General features: G+C 43.4%; 2 protein-coding genes across 5 annotated transcripts in view; both read right to left on the reverse strand.

Annotated features, from left to right (window-relative positions):
• Nucleotides 1-881: 881 nt before the first annotated feature.
• On the reverse strand, nt 882-5,230 carry LOC143358329 (uncharacterized). The gene has a single exon (XM_076795390.1). The coding sequence runs from the start codon at nt 5,228-5,230 to the stop codon at nt 4,700-4,702; it is 531 nt and encodes a 176-aa protein (XP_076651505.1). The 3' UTR covers nt 882-4,699.
• A 98-nt stretch (nt 5,231-5,328) lies between these two features.
• Nucleotides 5,329-19,430, reverse strand: part of LOC143358319 (uncharacterized) — a 418,334-nt gene continuing 404,232 nt past the window's right edge. For all 4 annotated transcript variants that reach the window (XM_076795371.1, XM_076795370.1, XM_076795373.1 and 1 more), the window contains one exon: nt 5,329-7,006. In XM_076795371.1, the coding sequence (XP_076651486.1) occupies nt 5,342-7,006 (1,665 nt within the window). In that variant the 3' untranslated portion in view covers nt 5,329-5,341. The remainder of the gene's footprint in view (nt 7,007-19,430) is intronic.

Raw genomic sequence — 19,430 nt, forward strand, 5'->3', positions numbered from 1 at the left:
AGGATGCTCAACAAATTTATTTCTTCGGGGATACATATACTATAAAAAAAAAAAATGGCTAAAAATTTGGATAGATAGATTCTCGTAACTTTGATAAAGTAATGTAAAATACTCCACTTTCAGTGCTCCGCAAACCTAGCGTTAATAATATTCTAATTTGATTACAGATTCCGTGTAATCTTCGCTAAACGAGGTTTATGCGTTCTGAATGATGTTTACATAAGTAGTCGTCGCGATCGACATGCGACCCGGCTCACACGCTAACATTATCGGATCGATGGCGCAACGTGAAGTTCGTCGGGAATTAAACAAATAAACAGCCGAAGAACGGAAATTCCGGAGGTGCAACGAATTCGCCGGATCGGCCGATCGAGTGGCACGTTACGATCGCAATCCGCGCGGTAGGATTTTCTCGATTTTCCGCAAACAATCGGGTGGCTGGTTGCTATTCGGAACTTATTTCGCAATCGAACCTCGTCCAGGCCGGGGAGTCTGGAATTCAGCTAGCTCTCCTGCGCGGACAGGAACGGCAGGAAAGTCGATTGAAGGTGCAGTCACCTTTCTCGGTCGGGGTGACCGTGGAATTCCACAGGGTACACTCGGCCGGAAGAATAATCTCGTCGCGCGAGGTTCGCATCTTTCTCGGCTCTCCAGCTCCTTCGTGTCCGACGAGCTTGCTGAAAACCTTCTCGAACCTCTGGCCTGATGGTTTTCGACGCGATCTCATTTGCCAAATATTTGGTAAGCACGGAATCTCCATTGTTTCCGAACTCGAAAATATAATAACTGGGTTCAATCGAACCGAGAAAGACGTTTTGCTATTATTAACTCTTTTGAAAGAATATACCTGCGACACGTCTGAATGTGTGTGTGTGTGTGATTTGCGAGTGAAATAAAATAACAAAATAACTCTTACCGGCATGGCCAAAGTAAATAAATCATAAAGCAACGGGTTCGTAGGAGCTGAGCTTTATTCAGTTAAGTAGATACATACATTTGGGCAGGTAAAAACTCAATCCAAAATATGAGAATTGATAGTGCTAAGTTCTTCGAAATTTCAATCGCGTTTTGCTTCAATTTAGCGTTCGACAAAATGGTGATATTATTTTGGGAACTAGCGAGCTTAAGCGAAACGATGTATATTCATTTTTGAAACGGTAAAATAAATCGTAGTGCAAAGGGGTTAAGAGACGTCAGGTTCATTTACGGACGAAGTCGATGCACCTCGATCGCCCGAGAGTCGAACTCTCCCGATAATGAACGGAGGGGAGAGACAGCGTTTTTCTTTTCGAAGACTCGCTGTCGGACGAATTCTATCGATCCGCAAAAATTCTGTTATCGCAGTCGCTTTGTTAGCGAGCGGTGAACAATAGCGACCAATCCGTGGCAAGGCGACCCACTTAAATTTACGATTTACACCATACGACTTATACCAAAGATATATTAGCTTCTCGATCTCGTGAAAAATATATATACATGTCTTATAATCAAGAGAAACTCCCGTAAATCTTAAAGAATAAAAATTATTATTTACAACTTCGAGGCGTCGCGTCGTATCGTTGGTAGAGCATCGTCTACGCCGCGACGCTTTGCTGCCGTGTTTTCGATTTTAAATATTATGTCCGATTCCCTCGCGATCGCGAGAGACATTGCGAGAATTTATTTACATTGGGCATTGTTACCGCGCAGGACGTGGTCCGCGGATTTCACGAGTACATTTCACGCGGCTGCGAGAATCGAATAACTTAACATCACAATACGGGACGACCGTGGTCGCGTTCATTTTATGCATGAAAACGTCGCAGATCTCAAGTCAATATAATTAAGAAAAGCCGGAGGTACTTCGAGATTTTTGTGAAGTATCACGAACAAAATTTCTGCCGATTCGATCGCTAATTATTCACGATCGGTAACGGATTCTGTTCAACTACTCCTCTGCAAATTAGATTCAATATTCGACATTGTACAGTGTGCTTAACATGATTGACGAAGATAATTAGCCAACGGAATAAACGAAGAAAAACTTCTTAGAAAATTGAAAATCTCTGGACGTACATATCTGTCAACAACGTCTTAAAACAGACACGATAATTATTTGTGGTCATGAGTATTTATTATATTTAAATCGTTATTGCGTCTTCTCAAATAAATCAATTTCTAACAAAGAAAACGAAATTTCTATACATTTGTAGATTGAGAAACTTCTGTGAATTATATATCGGTAGTATCAAAATAATCTTAAATTATAATAATCAAGTTCATATCGTGCCCCTGTACATTAGAACTTCGTTTCCACCGTCTAGAATAAGATTCCCGTTTAAAAAAAAGTTACTATAAACATAATTCTACCAAATGTTCCACTAGCGTCTAAACCGTAAACTAAATAAAAAAAAACCTAAACTAAACATGTAGCATTTGCGTATTATCAAAATTAGAAGCGAAGTGTCGCGGACTGCGAATGCACGTTGACAATAAAGTACAAAAGAAGACAGGGAACTGAACGGTCTGCGATTTAGTTCGAAGTACAAGTCGTTTCAATTATTTCCACGAAAGGACCATTCGAATGGACAAAAATATCGTTAGACGACTTCTGATTCGCGGAGCGCGGTACTTAGGATATTCAATTAAGCGATTACTCGGTAGTGAACTCACCGAGATCGCTTTCCGCGTCTGCAAATTCCGTCTGACTTGTCGCGTGGCTCGGCTACCGAGGCGTCATCAAACTCGAGGTCGTCTCTTTCTGTCGCACTTGACAGTCTCGACATAATTAAGCGATCTACTACGATCTACGTATGTTTTAAACGTACACGAATCCATGTCAGCCGGTGCTACGCGAACGTCTTATTACGGATCGTATTCAGAATGAATTGCGAATGTCGTGAAACCTATCGAAGCTTAATGTACCAACTGCCTTGGATATAAACAATCTCGCGGACCGAGGAAAATGATTTACTGCCAAACGTAGAAGTTAGCACCAGCACGCAAGGACATATGGGACAACCAAAAAATTACAGTTATTAAGTACTCTCTTCGAAGATCGTGACCGAGCAGAAAAGGCGTTTGCAAAATCGTTGGACGACACAACGGAATATCATAGACAATAAAGCAAATGTTCGTTTGCTAATAAATACGCCGTACGCCAGAGTTGTGCTGATTTCAAGTATACTGTAATTCGATTACACAATTCAATTACATTGCTTTTCAATTACATGGCAATTCAACTACGTCGTAACTGAATTACATAATTCAAACCGTTCAGTTACATGGTAATTCAACTACGTCGTAACTGAATTACATAATTCAAACCGTTCAGTTAATTCAATTACTAATTCTTTCAATCAGACGTGTAATTGAAATTGCAATATAACTAAAATACAGCTCTCTGAATAATAGCCCAGAACTTTGTGAAATACATTTTTACGCTTTTCTTTCATACACAGTGAATTGTACTCCAATCGCGATCACGAATTACATTGTAATTTAATTGAACGAAGACCTGAATTATAAAATACAACATGAATTACAGTGTAACTCGATTACTTTGTAATTATAATTCCTGGAGTAGTTCAATTGTAATGCTGCGCAACTCCGCCGTACGCGCATGATTTCAAAAATGAAATACAAGTGTACATTAAGTTCTGGACAGAGCAATCCGAATACGTTTCTCCTTTTATTTTACGTGACTCGTGTTTGCGTCGGGATGACGTTTGCTTTCGGTAATTATCGGCCTAACTGTGATCCGCAGCACGCAAGTGGAAACTCGACAGAGGGTTCCCGCCAGCTCGAATTGCGATTCGATGATTCCGCTCTGCCGCCGCCGCTGGTGTGACATTTACAAACGACGCGTGTCTTGGGTCTCGTGGGCCGGGACGTTCGTTCGGCGGATAACATTTTCGCAAGTTCGCAGCGCGCATTTTATCTTCTTCCGTTTTCTTCTTCCGAGCGGCCCCGGGCACGCTTCAAAGTCGTCGTCGTCGTCTCGAACACACGCCTTTGCCGGGGCAAGACGAAGACGACCGTGCTGCACCGTTGTCCTCTTTGACGCGATTCCTCGAGAACGCTTCACCGTCGCGAACGGTGAACGTTTCGCCGTTTCATCTCCCGTTCCGATCCGTCTTGCCTTGTAAACTTCGTCCATTCGTTATGGAGCCTCCTCCGGAGCGTGTGTTGCACACGCACGCGGACAAAAACTCTGTCTCCGGATCGGGTGGAACACGCGAGGAAGCTTTGCGACGTCTCTGGCATCGCGTAATCAATCGATACCCTCGTTGAAACAGCTCCAGACGATCTGTTCGGTCGTCGGACGAGTCCAATAACATATTCCCTCGGCGAAGCACCGTTTTTAAGCGTCGCGTGGATCGCACGAGCCGCAGTATCGTCTACAGCGACAGCGTCCTAGAAGACCTGGGTCGGTGTTCGTTTGTTCCAGCAAGGCCTCGCGAACAGGATGATTGGAATGTGTGCCGGTATCAGTAAATTGCTCGTCGATATCGTTCACCGATGCCAGTCCTAATCAGTCTTCAATTTGATTTTCCATTGTACGCGCGAACCCGGCCCGGTCCGCCGTCTTAATCTCGTTGCCAGATGGTGTGTCGCGTTCAACGTTTCGGAATCAGTCTTCGATTTCAATTCGCTCGGCCAGCCCGCGTTCGAACACCGTCGTTTCGCGCATCGTTCCGTTCCTCCCGGGTGGGCGTGTTTACGCGCGATACGAGCCGATCTCGCCCATGTCCATCCCGTCGTGCATCTCCATCTCCATCTCCATCTGGGCGTCCCGATGCTTGTCGGACCGATGTGGAACGGACTGCACAGCGACGTCGCGATCGCGGCTCCGATCGCGGGACGATCGGTCCTTCTCGCGCGAGAAATGATGATACTGATGGGCCGCGTGGCCGTTCATGGGCAGCGTGGGATAGGACGATTGGCCGCAGGTGGCCTGATGTCTCGAGGGTAGCGGCGGCGGCGGCTGATGTTGGTGTCCTCCCGGTACGCCGTTCTGAACCCTCGAGTCGATCTGCCCTCTCTCGGAGGTGTTCTCGGCGTCGCGGTTAGGCAGGTGCGGCGGCTGAGGCGTGCGCCGCAGAGAATGGTTCGAGTAGTGCAATCTGCCGCCGGTCGACGAGCAACTGTCGGCGGCGATGCTCAACGGCGACGAACCGTCCTCCATGGGACCGACAGATCGGTGGTGACCGGACGAACCGGAGTTGGGCAGCGTTCCCGGGCGGCGCATCTGTCGCGCCGTCTCCCCGTCGATGTAGGTGAAGCCTTCGGCAAGGGTGGTACTGCCGTGCGGCAGAAACCAAACGCCTCCGACCCCAGGGCTCGCTGCCCGAAGTTCTAGCTACAGTTCCGTCACCGGTATAGGCTTGATGTTGCTCGAGATCTGCGAGTGTTGTTGCTGCTGTTGCTGCTGCTGCAGCTGTTGTTGCTGTAAATGATGATGGTGGTGGTGCGGTGGCAGTTGCTGCGACTGCGGCTGATGGTGATGATGATGGTGGTGCGGATGAGCCGATCGGACGATGTACTCGTCGTCGGAGAAGGTCTTCTGGTACTCGTGCTCCTTGCGCGAGATCGCACGGTTCTTCCACTTGTAGTCCTTGAGCGCGTCCCGGACGCGTTTACGACATCGGTAGTAGAGGATCAAAGCTAAGCCGGTGAGCAGGGCGAGGCCAGCCGCGCACAGCGTGGCCAATAAAGCTTGTTTCCCAGGATCGGAGAAAGCGCATCCGAGTTCATCCGGTGTCATACCCTTTATTGGTTTTCCCTTTGATTCCGGCGGCTCCGCGCATATCACGGGACTGGAGTTCCTCGGGGCGAGGACTTCGGATAACCAGAGCAGGCCGCAGTCGCAGACAAAAGGATTCTCGCTTATGTCCAGGCGACGCAACTCGTTCCAGGCGACCAGGGACTCGGAGAATCCGGTGAACGCGTTGTCGCGGAGCATCAGATGCCTCAGGTTCGGTAGCCCAGCCAGCGAGCCGTCCTCCATCGTCGTCAGTCGTTTGTTGCTGTTCAACACGAGGGTCTCTAAATTAGCGTTATCCGAGAACGCGCCCCGCTCCACCGTGGTCAACAGCTTCGCCGCAGATATGTCGAGTTTCTTCAGCTTGGACAGGCCCTGGAACGCGCCCGACCTCAGCGTCGTGAAGTAGTTTTGGCCCAAGGTGAGCTCCTCGAGCCGTGGAAGTGTCGCTAGCTGTTTCGTCGGCACTTCCCGCAACTTGTTCCCGTCGAGGCCCAGCGTGCGCAGGGCGTTCAACCCGCGGAAAGCGGCGTCGCCGATGTCGTCTAAACCCGCGCCGGTTATGTCGAGCACCGTCAATTGCTCCAGTCCCTTGAACGCGTCGTCGGGCAACGAGGAGAACGCGTTCCAGCCTATGTGCAACTCGGCCAGAGCGTTTAGTGGCGCCAAAGCCGGCGACGGGATTGTTCTCAGCTGATTGTCGTCGAGGTGCAACACCCGAAGGGTGCCCAGCTTCAGGAACGCGCCCGGCTCCACCTTCGATATACGATTCTTTCCGAGATCGAGCTCCTCCAGCTTCGACAGCGACGCGAACAGACCGTTCTTCAGGTTCTCCAGGTAGTTGTCTCGCAGGTTCAACACCGTCAGGGATTTCAGGCCTTGGAACGTTTTCTCGGTCAACGCCGAGATCTTGTTGTGCCTCAGATGGAGCTCCACCAGTTGCTTCTGCGCCTCGAAGCTACCGTTCGGAATGATGAAGAGGTGGTTGCTCGAGAGATCGACGTTCTTCAGGTCCCCGTAGAATTGAAACGCCGCCGCGTCCACCATTTTTATCCGGTTCTCCTTCAGCACTATCCGCTGGATGCTCGGGTTCAGGGCGATCGGTATCACGTCGAGATTCGCTCCTATGCAGGACACCACGAGATTGTCGTCGTCGCAGGTGCATCCGTTCGGACAGAACCCCGCCGATCCGAGGGCGAACATAACGGCCAGGACGAGCAGATGGTAAAACGTTGTTGTTATAGTTCCACCGTGCCGCCGCGTCTGAAAATAATAAGCAAGAAACTCTTTATTAAGAGGGCTCCCCCGAGCGCGGCTTATCGTAAAATGTAATTTACATTAATGCTAGGTTTATTGCCACGCATAAATTATATTCTACGGAGACTACGGACATATTCGTGACCGAAGAACCGGCGAAAATGAGAAAAGTTGCTGCCCGCTTTGGGAGATTGAATGCCTCGGAACATTCTATTTGTCGTTGAGTTTTACACCGCGCCGCTGCGCTCAGCCGGTTCATAAATAAGGTTTCAGAATTCGTTCACGATTTACGGGAGTAATTAAAATGGCAAGGCTCTATCGAAGAAATTTTAATACGTGCGCGCATCGTGTGAGAGTACTGACGATACATTTATTGAAACTGCAATAACACGTACACTGATTTCTCTATATATGTCGCCAAGACCTGGATGATAATTGTCGCGGAGTTATCCCCACTACTGCGGGATATACCCCGTGAGGCCTCGGCCGCCGAGGAGTGAAAACATGACACGGCTCGGGTGTGTTGTTGACATATATCGAGAGTTCGAAAACTAAGCCTACCATTGACGTTTAAAGTCTCGTAGCGTTTGTAATGAAAGAGTTGACAAGTAGCAGAGATTATTAGATCGAGAACCGACGGCCAACTCTTTATCGGAAGATAAGTCAAGCGACTCGAAAACTGCGTCGAGTCGTTTCGAGAAAAGTTGCGACGAGGGTCGGAATCATTTTGGAAAGATTCACCGCGAATGTCGGACAAATGTTAATCCGAGGCAGAAAACGTGAGCAGCGTATGCACGCGCGCGGGATAGATTTTCCTCGCCCGGCAATGATTGCGGCGTGTCAGCTGTATTAAAGCTAAAAACGGGCACGTCATTACGAAAGGATTATGCACTCTCCCGCAATACCGAAGTTACTCCCTCTCCCCCTCCCCTACTTTCCCCTCCTCGCGAGGTTACCGGCACGCTTGACCCCATTGCACATTTTCCATTTCAACCGTATTAAGAGATCCAAGCCAGGATTTAATGAATCAAGGTCCTCCGAATATACTTTGATATTATTTATTCAAGCATTTCTGCATATTTGCCGGGCGCATGAACAGGCTACGCCGGGCAAATTGCTGGCCGCCTGCGCTAAATAAATTTCTCGACACAACCACCGCGGGTAACTAAGCATGATTACGGGAAGCCCTAAATCCGCGTAAATATCGTGACATTTTTAGAGCAACAGCTGCTCGTTTTTATTTGCACTCGCTGTTCTTACCCGTTGCCCGTTTCTCTGCTTTGTTTCTGATTCACGGATCTTGCGTTAGGCGGCCTTGCTCGCAAAGTGGTCGCGAGCTGATCCTCCATTTTCTGAACCTGACTCAAGCCGGATTCTCCGGGGCTAATGAGTGTAAACTGTTTCCGCATGATTTTACAAGTAATCGTTTTCCTTGTTGCGCAATCAGTGGCACGGCAGTATTTATTCTCGTTCCTCTAAAGAACTCGCCTATTTTGCACAATTAAAAATTATTTCAAAGGTCTTCGTAGATTCGCGATAAGGTAGAGTGACTACATTACCGACAAAACATGGTTTTACGCGCCTCAAGTTTTCGTCCTTATGTAAGAATATTTTGTCGCTGGTAAAGGGCTCGTTCGAAAGGGGAAGGTTCAATCTAGTGCGCGCTGGTCAGGAACTGCCGAGATTATGCGGATATTTGGTAACATAAGCGTTAGAAGTAGGCTTGATCCACACACAACTTTGGGCCCGGTCTTCGTAGATTCGCGATAAGGTAGAGTGTCTACATTACCGACAAAAAATGATTTTACGCGCCTCAAGTTTTCGTCCTTATATAAGAATATTTTGTCGCTGGTAAAGGGCTCGTTCGAAAGGGGAAGGTTCAATCTAGTGCGCGCTGGTCAGGAACTGCCGAGATTATGCGGATATTTGGTAACATAAGCGTTAGAAGTAGGCTTGATCCAACTTTGGGCCCGGTCTTCGTAGATTCGCGATAAGGTAGAGTGACTACATTACCGACAAAAATTGTTTTACGTGTCTCAAGTTTTCGTCCTTATATCAGAATATTTTGTCGCTGGTAAAGGGCTCGTTCGAAAGGGGAAGGTTCAATCTAGTGCGCGCTGGTCAAGAGCTGCCGAGATTATGCGGACATTTGGTAACATAAGCGTTAGAAGTAGGCAAAAAATTGACGATGCGCGTGGCGTGGAATCCAAGCATTTTTCTGCCATTGGATGAGTTTTCAAAGTATCTCCAGCTAGAAATTGAGCTATATTTTGTGCTGATTCTCTGCGAACTAAATTCATAAATAAAATAACTCATAAAGAATGGAAATTATTAATTAAAAAGTCACGTGACTGTTCCGGGTCCTTAATAAGGGTAATGGACGCTTTTATTGCGGGCAAGCGGGTCAATAAAAATTTACAAGCCGGTCCGCGGAGGACGGCGAGATACTCCCTTTCGCTAAAAGCGGTTTTGCAGTCTGACCTAATACGAATTATAATAGGATTAGCCGAGATAACGGCACGGTTACTCGCTCTTGCGTGAGTTCACAAGCATATAATTATGATGGCGTTGGGATGCTAATAGCGCATTGTTTCGGTCACGGAAACAACGGTGAACGTTATTCTGCCGTGTTTGGTTAAATTATCTTATGTTAATCTAAAGTCGCGTTTGTAATCGGTGTTACGGCTCCGTAGAACTGTACGTGGTTAACGCGAACTGTGAAAATCAACGTCGACTACACGACACATAACTGTGCTGTCGACTTCCGTTCCTGTAAATCCCGGAGATGTGCAAAATAGCAACAAATTGCGGTGACGATTTGATCAAAACCCTACACGATCTATGTCTCAGCAAGGACCCGAGGATCGGGCTTGGATCAAGACTTTACGGTATTGTTCATTTGTGCCGCTGAAAAACATATTTTCACGATTTCAATATAATTTCGTTTCGTTACAATTCACAGTAAGCTTTCGATTGATTATACGTATTGACATAAACATGAGATTTTCAATTGGAAAATAAAGTGTAGAGAATGTAAAGAGAATTTAATAGAAAACTTGGGGATCCGAGCAGATCAGATCCACACAACCACTCAAAGAGCAGAAAAATCCAATATCGGCAGACGAGCTATGACACATTGTCAATAAATCAACAAGCCGATTCACCCAACACGGGGAATTCGTTATTCCTTGAAATCCTGCTGAAACGTTTTCGCCGATATTAATTTGTCGATCAAGTATCGGGAAATTATACGTTTTTGAAGATTCCTGAAGACCTCGAGACAGTCTGAATTCATTGGTTTGGATATCTCTCTTTCTCTCCTCTCTCTCTCTACGGTTTTAACAGGTTTGCGGGATTCATAAAAACGGCGGTTTTAACATTTTTAATTTACGATTATTAAAATTGTAAAAACGCATCCACGAGGAATCACTTAACAATTTTATTTCCTCGGGTATGTATTATAAAATGGCCAAAAATATTTATAGACACATAAACCTAGCGTCAAGGACGAGACATATTCCACGATAACCGTCGCGTTATCTTCCATGGAATCCGTGAAAACGCCTCGTAACTCGTTATTACGAGGTTCATCGAATGTTTGCTCTCGTCATTCATATTAATGTACGTCCGCATGGTCGGACATACATTATCGTGAATATTTGATCTGAAATTAAACCGAGGCAAAAATAATGAACGCGTCCGTGTAAGTTTCTGTTATTTTTGCCACGGTCGGCAAACAGTATCGAACACCATTAATTCTGTCGCTTTAAAATTACCATAATTACGATTCCAGTGGATTTTACCGAGTCTTCGTGCTCTTCGAAATATTGATGCAGAACTTAATGTTTCGGTAAACTTTGATTCGACGTTGTCATACGGGCTGGTTAATTTTTAAAAAATTCAATTACTCGCAGGATTGATACTAAAATACAATATATTTCTGTGGTCACAAAATTTACTTAATTTCACACGTACAACAAAAATGCTCTAATACATTATAAAAATTTAGATAAGCTTCTGTTTCAGAAATCTGCAGTCAGTGGAATATACAGGGTGTCCCAGAAATGTTGTAATTTTTGAAATCTATAAAAATCAGAAATAGTGTACAGAAATATGGTTTATACCCCTAACTGTCATGGCTATTTAAATCGCTTAAAAATCACACAGAAATACAAGTTATAGTATATATTTTCGGGTTTTGTGCCACATTTTACAGAAATCGGATAGCTTCGTTCGACCAACATTCCCTGTAAGTGTAATTTTAGACGAAACGAATTTTCAGAAAATCAATTCTGCGGCGCATGCAAGTTTCCGCGGACGTAATTACTGTGGCTAACAATTTACAAATTCGTGAAATTCTTTGGGGTGTAATATCCGCGTGAGAAAATTGTTCGGTGGTAAATTCTTTAGGTGCGTAACTATCTCGTGTTTCGAAGACGTGCGGCGAGTTCCGACACCGAGATAGGGAACACCATTGCGTGTAGGGGACAGTTCCGAGTGCTTTTTGTCTTGATTGCACGTCGTTACTTGCAACGAACTACAACGAACTGCAGCCAGGTCAGGTTTCAGACTGTATTCACGTTTCACAAGAGCAATTAAAAAGGTAATTGAACAGTTTTATTGCGCGAACGAATTAACGCGAAAATTATTTGTGAAATGCTAATATCTTTCGAACCCGAGAATATTGACAATAGGTCCATCAAAACCACAGTGAAATGAACGTTGCTGCTCAAATATCTGCCGTTGTCCGTTTGACGAACAATTTTAATGGAGATACAGGTACTCTTCGTTTGACGAATTTGTAGTTAATTAACGCAATCGATGGAAAATGAAACTATACAAGCAATATATTTTTTAATGATAGTATTGATAGTGTGAAGATTTACAAAATGGATAGGAGAGATACGAAACAGTGAAGTTTTGCTCCTGCGAGTTCTAGGCCTATGCCGGAGTCATTTCTGACCCACGCCGATATTTCGTTCCCATTCGATATAAGGCGATGGCTCGGGACCGGCTTTCGTCGTGTTTCGGATACAGAAGAAAAACAGGGGACAGCGATTTCCTTATTTCGAAATAAAATGCGTCGTCTTATATCGGAATAAAATTGTACATACGGTCGCTCGAGCTTATCCCCACCGCTACGAATTTAACAATAGATTTACGGGACTCGTCAAAATGACGGATTCTAATATTTTTAATTCACGAATATTGAGATTACAAACATGGATCCATGAGGAATTATTTAACAATTTCATTTCTCTGGGTATATACTATTTAAAAAATGGCTACAGATTTCGCTAGATATATTCATGTTACTTTTATAAGGAAATGTAAAATAGTGATTTTTAGTGCTCCGTAAATCTAGTGTTAAGCATGTTATTAAATGATTTTCGAAAGACGAAATACATTTTCATTTAACCTCCGTTCCCGACAATTGACTTCAGAACGCTTTTGTTTTGCGTAAAGATCTGCTTGGAGAAACAGCCAACCGTTCCGACGTATCAAATTATTAAAAAAAAAAAATATATATATATAAGTGTTGGAATGTGAACTCCAAGTTTCTGATCATTCGTGGAAACTGTAGATTTTTAGTTCTGCATACGTAAGACGCGTGCCGGTCCCCGAGGCCGAGACAGTGTTGCGTGCAGGGGACAGTTCGAGAGCTTTTTGTCTTAATTACACGTCGTTACGCGCAACTAATTGCAGGCAGATAACGCGCTGAGAATACGCCAGACGTCGCGACTTATCGCTCGCACTAATCATACCGGGTTCCGGCGGTCCAGGCTGCAATCCCGGCGGAGAGAGAGAGAGAGAGAGAGAGAGAGAGAGAGAGAGAGAGAGGGTATAACGTCACACGTAGGGCTGGTTTCGGGGCGAACACGTCAGATTTAACTGGATGTAATTAGTGATTGCAAATTACCCTTTTGTCCATTAACGGGGTCGCGATACGCGCGGCAGATTTGCTTAGTCGTCATTATAAATGAACAAGGGTTACGCTCGTCTCGGAGTACAGTTAAAAATGTTGAAACAAGACTGTCCTGAACGACGCAGCTGGAAGTACAGTAATGTCTCGATATATGTAACTTCCGGACCGAAATGACATTTATATCAGACTATATTCCTTAATATATATATATAAGGAATACAGATAAATACTAACACTAATACTATACACTAATACTATATTCCTTACTTTATTCCTTAATTTTTGTTTATCGCTGGGGCATCGAACGCAGAAAAGGATCACGAGTAAACAAAATATCCAGCGTGAGGATGAGACAATACTGATCCGGTGACAAGATTTTTTGACGAATCTCTAACCAACGTGTCTGTTTCGTTCATATTAACTTGTTTAATTCGCGATACGGTAGCACCTCGATTATCCGTACTGACCAGTGGAACATGAGCGTTCGGACAATGGAACAGTTCCCTAGCTACAGTGCCGGATCAAATCGTTATCGATTTATACAATTAATCGCGCTGTTCTACACGAATCGCTTCAGATTGAATTGTTTACACGCGAAACACGTGTTCGGATAATGGAGAATTCGGATATCGTCGGTTCGGATAATCGAGGCTCTACGGAATCGTCAATCGAACAAGCAAATGTGCTCCGAATTATGGCACGTTTGGCGCCATTTTGATCAGAAAATTGTCACAAATATGTTGATAGTCTTACAGGAGCCACATAGAAGTCTCTTTTAATTTTAGACAATTTTAACAGGTTGAAAGCAGTCTGTCGACATTCTTAACACTAGAACCGAATTTCTCTGGTACAATTGTCGAAATTTCGAAAATGTTTTCATGAGAAACTTTTGAATAAACATCTTCGTCCAAGCACATATCACAACAAAACTCGGAAGACGTCTGAAGAAATTCGAGCTTGTTACCATAAAGCAATGTGCATCGGTCGCGGTTTAGCATTCGGTGGTTCCAGTATTAAATTCTTTGTTCATTGTTTTCGCCATGAATGCATAAAATCTGCAATCATCACCAGGTATTACATCCCGAAGTAATTTTTGCGCGGCTTTGGCACCTCGCCGCTGTTCCGCCGCCATTTAAATATTCACGGAAAGTTAATTTGTCGCGCGAAGTTGCGAACCGCTAAGACGATTGTCCTAAGGATTTCGCGACACAACAAACTCCCGAAATTCCCCTCAGGATATCTCTGAACCTGCGTCGTTCCCCGCTTGGGACCTGGTTACCGGGAAGACTCTGGAAACGGGAGTGATTCGTGTCGGGATGCGCAACGTTTCCGCCATACTTCTTTTTTTTTTGTTCTCTCCCTCTCTCTCTCTCTCTCTCTCTCTCTCTCTTCGTTCGAACGAAATATTCGGGGAACGGACGACGAAAAATTTGGTGTAGAACCGAACGAACTCGTCCCGTAAGCTGCGATCATTTAACACGCTCGCGAGCCAGTCGAGAACTGGGCCACGTATAAAGCTGGAAATATAGAGAATGTGTGTTTGAATTTCACTTTACTGCAGTAGGGTAAAGTCGGATAAAAGAGGGGAGCGTGCGAACTGATACTTTATACATTCGTATCGGCCGAGGTGTTAAACGACGCCGTCCGGAAACTTTAAATGTGATGGAATCGAAGCTTGGCATCGTTTCCCCCTTAACAAAACGTTTCTGATAAAGCAATGATATATCTGCGATATACGTAAAGTACCAATTAACATGAACCACCTAATAATAGAATGCAAAAAATATGAGAACGAAAGGAAAAATGCTAAGTTGCCTAGATCCTTACCAATTCTGTTCAGTTCCAAGGAGTATATCGCCGGTCTTGCCAAGTATATCAAGGATAGAAATATGTATAATATATTGTAAGAAAATGTACCGTGTTGCTAATGACCTTTGATGTTGAAGCAACATTAAACAATTAAATTCTATATATATATAAACGCGAAATGGAAAATACAGTTTAAAGGCATGAACATCACGCGGTATAATCATCTGAAACATTTAACGCTAAACCGAGCTATAAATGTAACAGGTACATGTTGTCTTATAAAAATGACAAGATTTCATTTCTTTAGACTTTGCGCGGTTCTTATTGCAATGCGTGCTCTACGAAAGATATTTGTTGAATCGTGAAAGCGTCTTTATAATTTCAGAAACTGTCAAGCAAAAAATCTAGAACCGTGTTAAAAATATCCATCAGTTTATATCCACGCAAATTGAACTCGAAAAACGCTACAGGTATTACAATTAATTACCTATTATTATTACTTGGCGATTCATTATTTTCGAAAAATGAATCTTTGGGTAGAAACGTGGGTGTCGTGTACTTTCAATTTATTTTGAAGCTCATAATCATCCGTTTCTACGCTAAAATATCCATCTATTCCGGGTAGCAGAACGCAGGCAGGATAAGTGGTGCTAAATCTGTTAAGCGATAACTGTTAAACACACCTATGCATTTTCGCGGCGCTTAAGAGAAATTTAGCAGAGGTCAGTGCGGTGAAGCCCCATAAGCGAATTAATAGCGGAACAAAAGGGTTTTCTTGAAAAGAATGTCCAGTTAGCGAAACCGTAATCGTTTTAACGCTTAATTTATTTGAACGGAGACACCGAGATATAGTCAATCCTCATTCGCTGTGAAATTGCAGAAATTGTTCCACGTATCGATCAATATATTGCATTTAACTGCTTCCTATCTTTTTATATATTATTATTCGACTGGAGATCTTTATGGTATTTACACATTCTTGAAATAAAAGAAAGACATCTCTGCTATCGTATACAATTTTGTTATTCCTTGTCCTGGTTTTTGTAAAAATGAACGTTAGAATTTTCACAGAGATCCGCAGTCCAATTATTATTAAATCGTATCAGTGACACTCCGAAAAGGAATCTCTCATTTAATTGATCCAAATATGAAAAAGAACAGAAAGATGAATGGAAACGGAATTCCGGTCGCGTGTGTGTTTAAACGAACCTAAACGTTACTTTAGCCTCGAAAACATTCTCTTACTTTTCCTATTTTCTTTTTCAAACACAAAAATAGTACAAGATCGTATATGTTGTTATCAGAGAACACCATACCGAATGTCTTAATATTTTCAGCATCGTCGAAATTATGTGGGCTTTTTTCCATTTTTAGAATTGCAGCTTCCAGAGCCTAATGTGCGGTAAGAATGAAAAGTGTGATTTCAAAATAAAGTTGCAATTCGTTCACGGCGAGGGCCACGACTTGAAATTTAATTTCGTGCATAACGTACAAATGAGATAAATATCGTTCACACCGAAAGATTCTCGACAATCAGAACGAATGTTTATCCACCGGAACTAGATACCCGTTTCAATCCCCGGGAAATATAATTTCTGTCGTGTAAAAGAAACGGCGCGTGTTCGTATCGTTTCGAGGATCCAATCAAAACCGATATATCACTATTCTGTATTTCTTGTTTTTGGATTCATTCGCCCCGACGAGTTCCGCCCGTGCAGACAGGCAAAATTTCATTCCAGCCATAACAACACGGGGCAACACATTTCTCTTCGAAATTGGGTTCGAAGTTTTCAATTCCGCGTCACTGCTTCTCGACCGACCATGACACTTACGGTTGTTGCTTCGCAGGTAAGGGTATAATTAGCGCGACTGCCCGTCGATTTCGCACAATACATTTTCGGCACTCTGCTCCTTTTAATTCACAGTTTCGACGAAACTCTAATTGCAAGGGGTTAAACTCGAGAGATATTCAACCATTTGTTTTGCCTGCAAAATTGTGTTCCCTTAAAAAATCCATATGTACATCTTGTCACGCGATATTTAAAATACAGTTCAAAGCTTGATTGCGTTTCTCGTACAAAACTACTTTGACAAATGTTTTAAAACAGCTCCATATCACGAGAACATCTCTTGAATATGTCTCTATGGGAGTAGAAAAGAAAAGAAATGAAGCATTTACAGGAATGTATTAAAAATTTTTCGGGTGCGCAACAAAGTATTTAAAAATTTATAGGAACACAGGATCCAAAGAGTGTTTTATGTGTCGCTGGATGAGGGGAAGGAGCACGAACGGAGGGGAAAATGTCACCCTCTCTTTGCCGAGTCACGTGACCCGGCCGTGTCGGAAGCGTGGGGGAATGCCGCTGTGGAAGGGGAAATTAGAGTGGGGGAACAAGTCTTGACGACACTGCTTCCACTGCACCTTACCCCTTCCATGGCGCCATTGACCCCCTCCCTGGCGAAGAGCCGGTCACGTGACGCGCTGCGCGCGCGCAATTCAAAGTGATGGCAGAGAGAGGGGGTACCCATATTCCCCCGAATTTCCCCTGACTGGCGACGCCGGTGCACGGTGGCAGCTTGTGAAATAAACTTGAAAGAACTGTTCGGGCTGCAAAGAGTTAAACGAAACGTCCGAGTCGGGCCGGAATCTTTTGAAAAACCTCGAGACACCTGTCCATTTCGATCCGAGGTTCTTACGACCGAAAGACCGCAGAAAACCCGAGGTGTTCTTTCCATGAAATATCCAGCGCTTTAAATTTCCTCGACAAACCTAATGAATCGAGTTTCTTCATCGGAGTCGAACGAAATCTCCGGCGCGGCGTGATGGTGTGGGGTGGTGGGGGAAAGGTCGTGGCAATAATTCAAGCTCGCCCCGGTCAGAAGACGGCGGACAATTTTTCACCTAGCGGGGAAACAGATCGTCCGGGGATTGGTCCGGTGTTTCGAAACGTGTCACGTTCCGGTGGCGTTCGGACGCAAAAAACACGCGGATCGAGACGAACCTCCGCTCCGCTCCGCTCCGGCGGCCTGTTGTCCTTCATCGCGTGAACGTCTGGCAGAAATGGCTGGCAGGATCGAAATGGCGAAACGCTGTTTGCAGGTAGGTTATCGGTGGCTTCGTTTTCGCAGCCGACCGATCATTATGTAATCAAAGGGCGGCCCGTGCTCGGTTAAGAGCCTGTCCGTCCGTCCAGCAATCGTCGTGTCCAATCACGCGTCCGCTATACAGGGTCATCCGTTTTTAAACGGCCGAACGTCAACCAGCTATAGAGGACCCGAAATGGAACTTCTAACATTTCACCCCTAACACTTTTTTTGATTCGAAGTCATTTCATTCAGTCTCCACGGCGCACAGTGGTCCAAATCGAGAAATTCAGTGACTTTTGGCCCGAAAATGAACTTTCATGTATCGATACCTGATCAATGAACATTGCTTCCCAAATGTCCATAGACCTCGGAAATGGAGAAATTAGTACAATTTATTAAATATTATAGTTGTAATAAATATTGAAAGTTGGACATTTTAAGAAGAGTATTTTTCACGAGAAAAATTGCTTCACTTTGATGCGATGCCCTGACGTTCCTATTTAATATTTTCTCGCGCTTTTTTTTTTAAATTAAAGAGCAGATTTTTGCGATAAGAAATCGTGTCTTACATTATTAATTAGTCTGCACAATGTATTAAAAGTTAATGCTGGACTAAATGGAGAAAATTAAAAAAAATTTTTATATTCGGTAAGAGATATCTTTAAAGTCCCAGGAAGTCCCAGTTTCTAACAAATTGGACTATTTTCAGTACACCTTCCTCTATATGATCGTATAAAAATTATTTCCGCACTGTTCCGCCTTTGCAAATTATAGCAGTTTAAAACTGACAATGTTACGATTATGATTGGTATCCCATGCCTGCTTCAGTCCATAAGTTATTAATGCATGGTGCAGATGTAATAAAACACGCATTATTACCAATCGGACAATTATCGGAGGAGGCTCAAGAAACACGTCACAAAGACTTTAAACAATTTAAATACAAACATACAAGAAAATCAGACAGAATATTAACAAATGAAGATGTATTTTATAGACTTTTATTGACATCGGACCCGCACATGTCAGCAATGCGAGTGAAATCATGTAAGAAAAGAGAACCAGAAGCTGAATTATTAATAATTAAATAATAGAAAAGGCAGGCTTTGAAATGGATGGACTATAAAAAATAATGCTAGACAAAACCATTTGAGAATGAAGACTGACAAAGTATAAACAAATGTTATTTTTTCATATTTCATGTTATTATTAGTATATTATAAAACCATCATTGTTATCACATTTTTATCACAAAAGATTTACAAAAATGTTACTAAATTATTTTATATTATATACAATATTACAAATATTATCAATTATTATAAAAAATATCTTTTGACACAGTTATGTGACGTTTTTACCTTACCCGACTCCTCAAATTTACATTTTTCCCAATTCATTAAACATTGCATGTGTGAAACAAATATAAAATACACACTTAGAAAGAAAAAATGGTTTGGAAGATTGTATTTAAACAATTTTTTTTTAGTGAAAAATATCAATGAAAATGAATAAGAAATTATTGTTTAACAAATTTAAAAAATATTAATTTTTCTTTAGTTCAAATTGACTATTTTTTTTAATGAATTTTAGTGCAAATTTCATCCC

Source organism: Halictus rubicundus, chromosome 10 (assembly GCF_050948215.1).
Source record: "Halictus rubicundus isolate RS-2024b chromosome 10, iyHalRubi1_principal, whole genome shotgun sequence".
NCBI lineage: Eukaryota > Metazoa > Arthropoda > Insecta > Hymenoptera > Halictidae > Halictus > Halictus rubicundus.

Coding starts and splice junctions, on each gene's coding strand:
- LOC143358329 (XM_076795390.1), bottom strand. CDS start 5,230: ATGCGCCGCCCGGGAACGCTGCCCAACTCCGGTTCGTCCGGTCACCAC.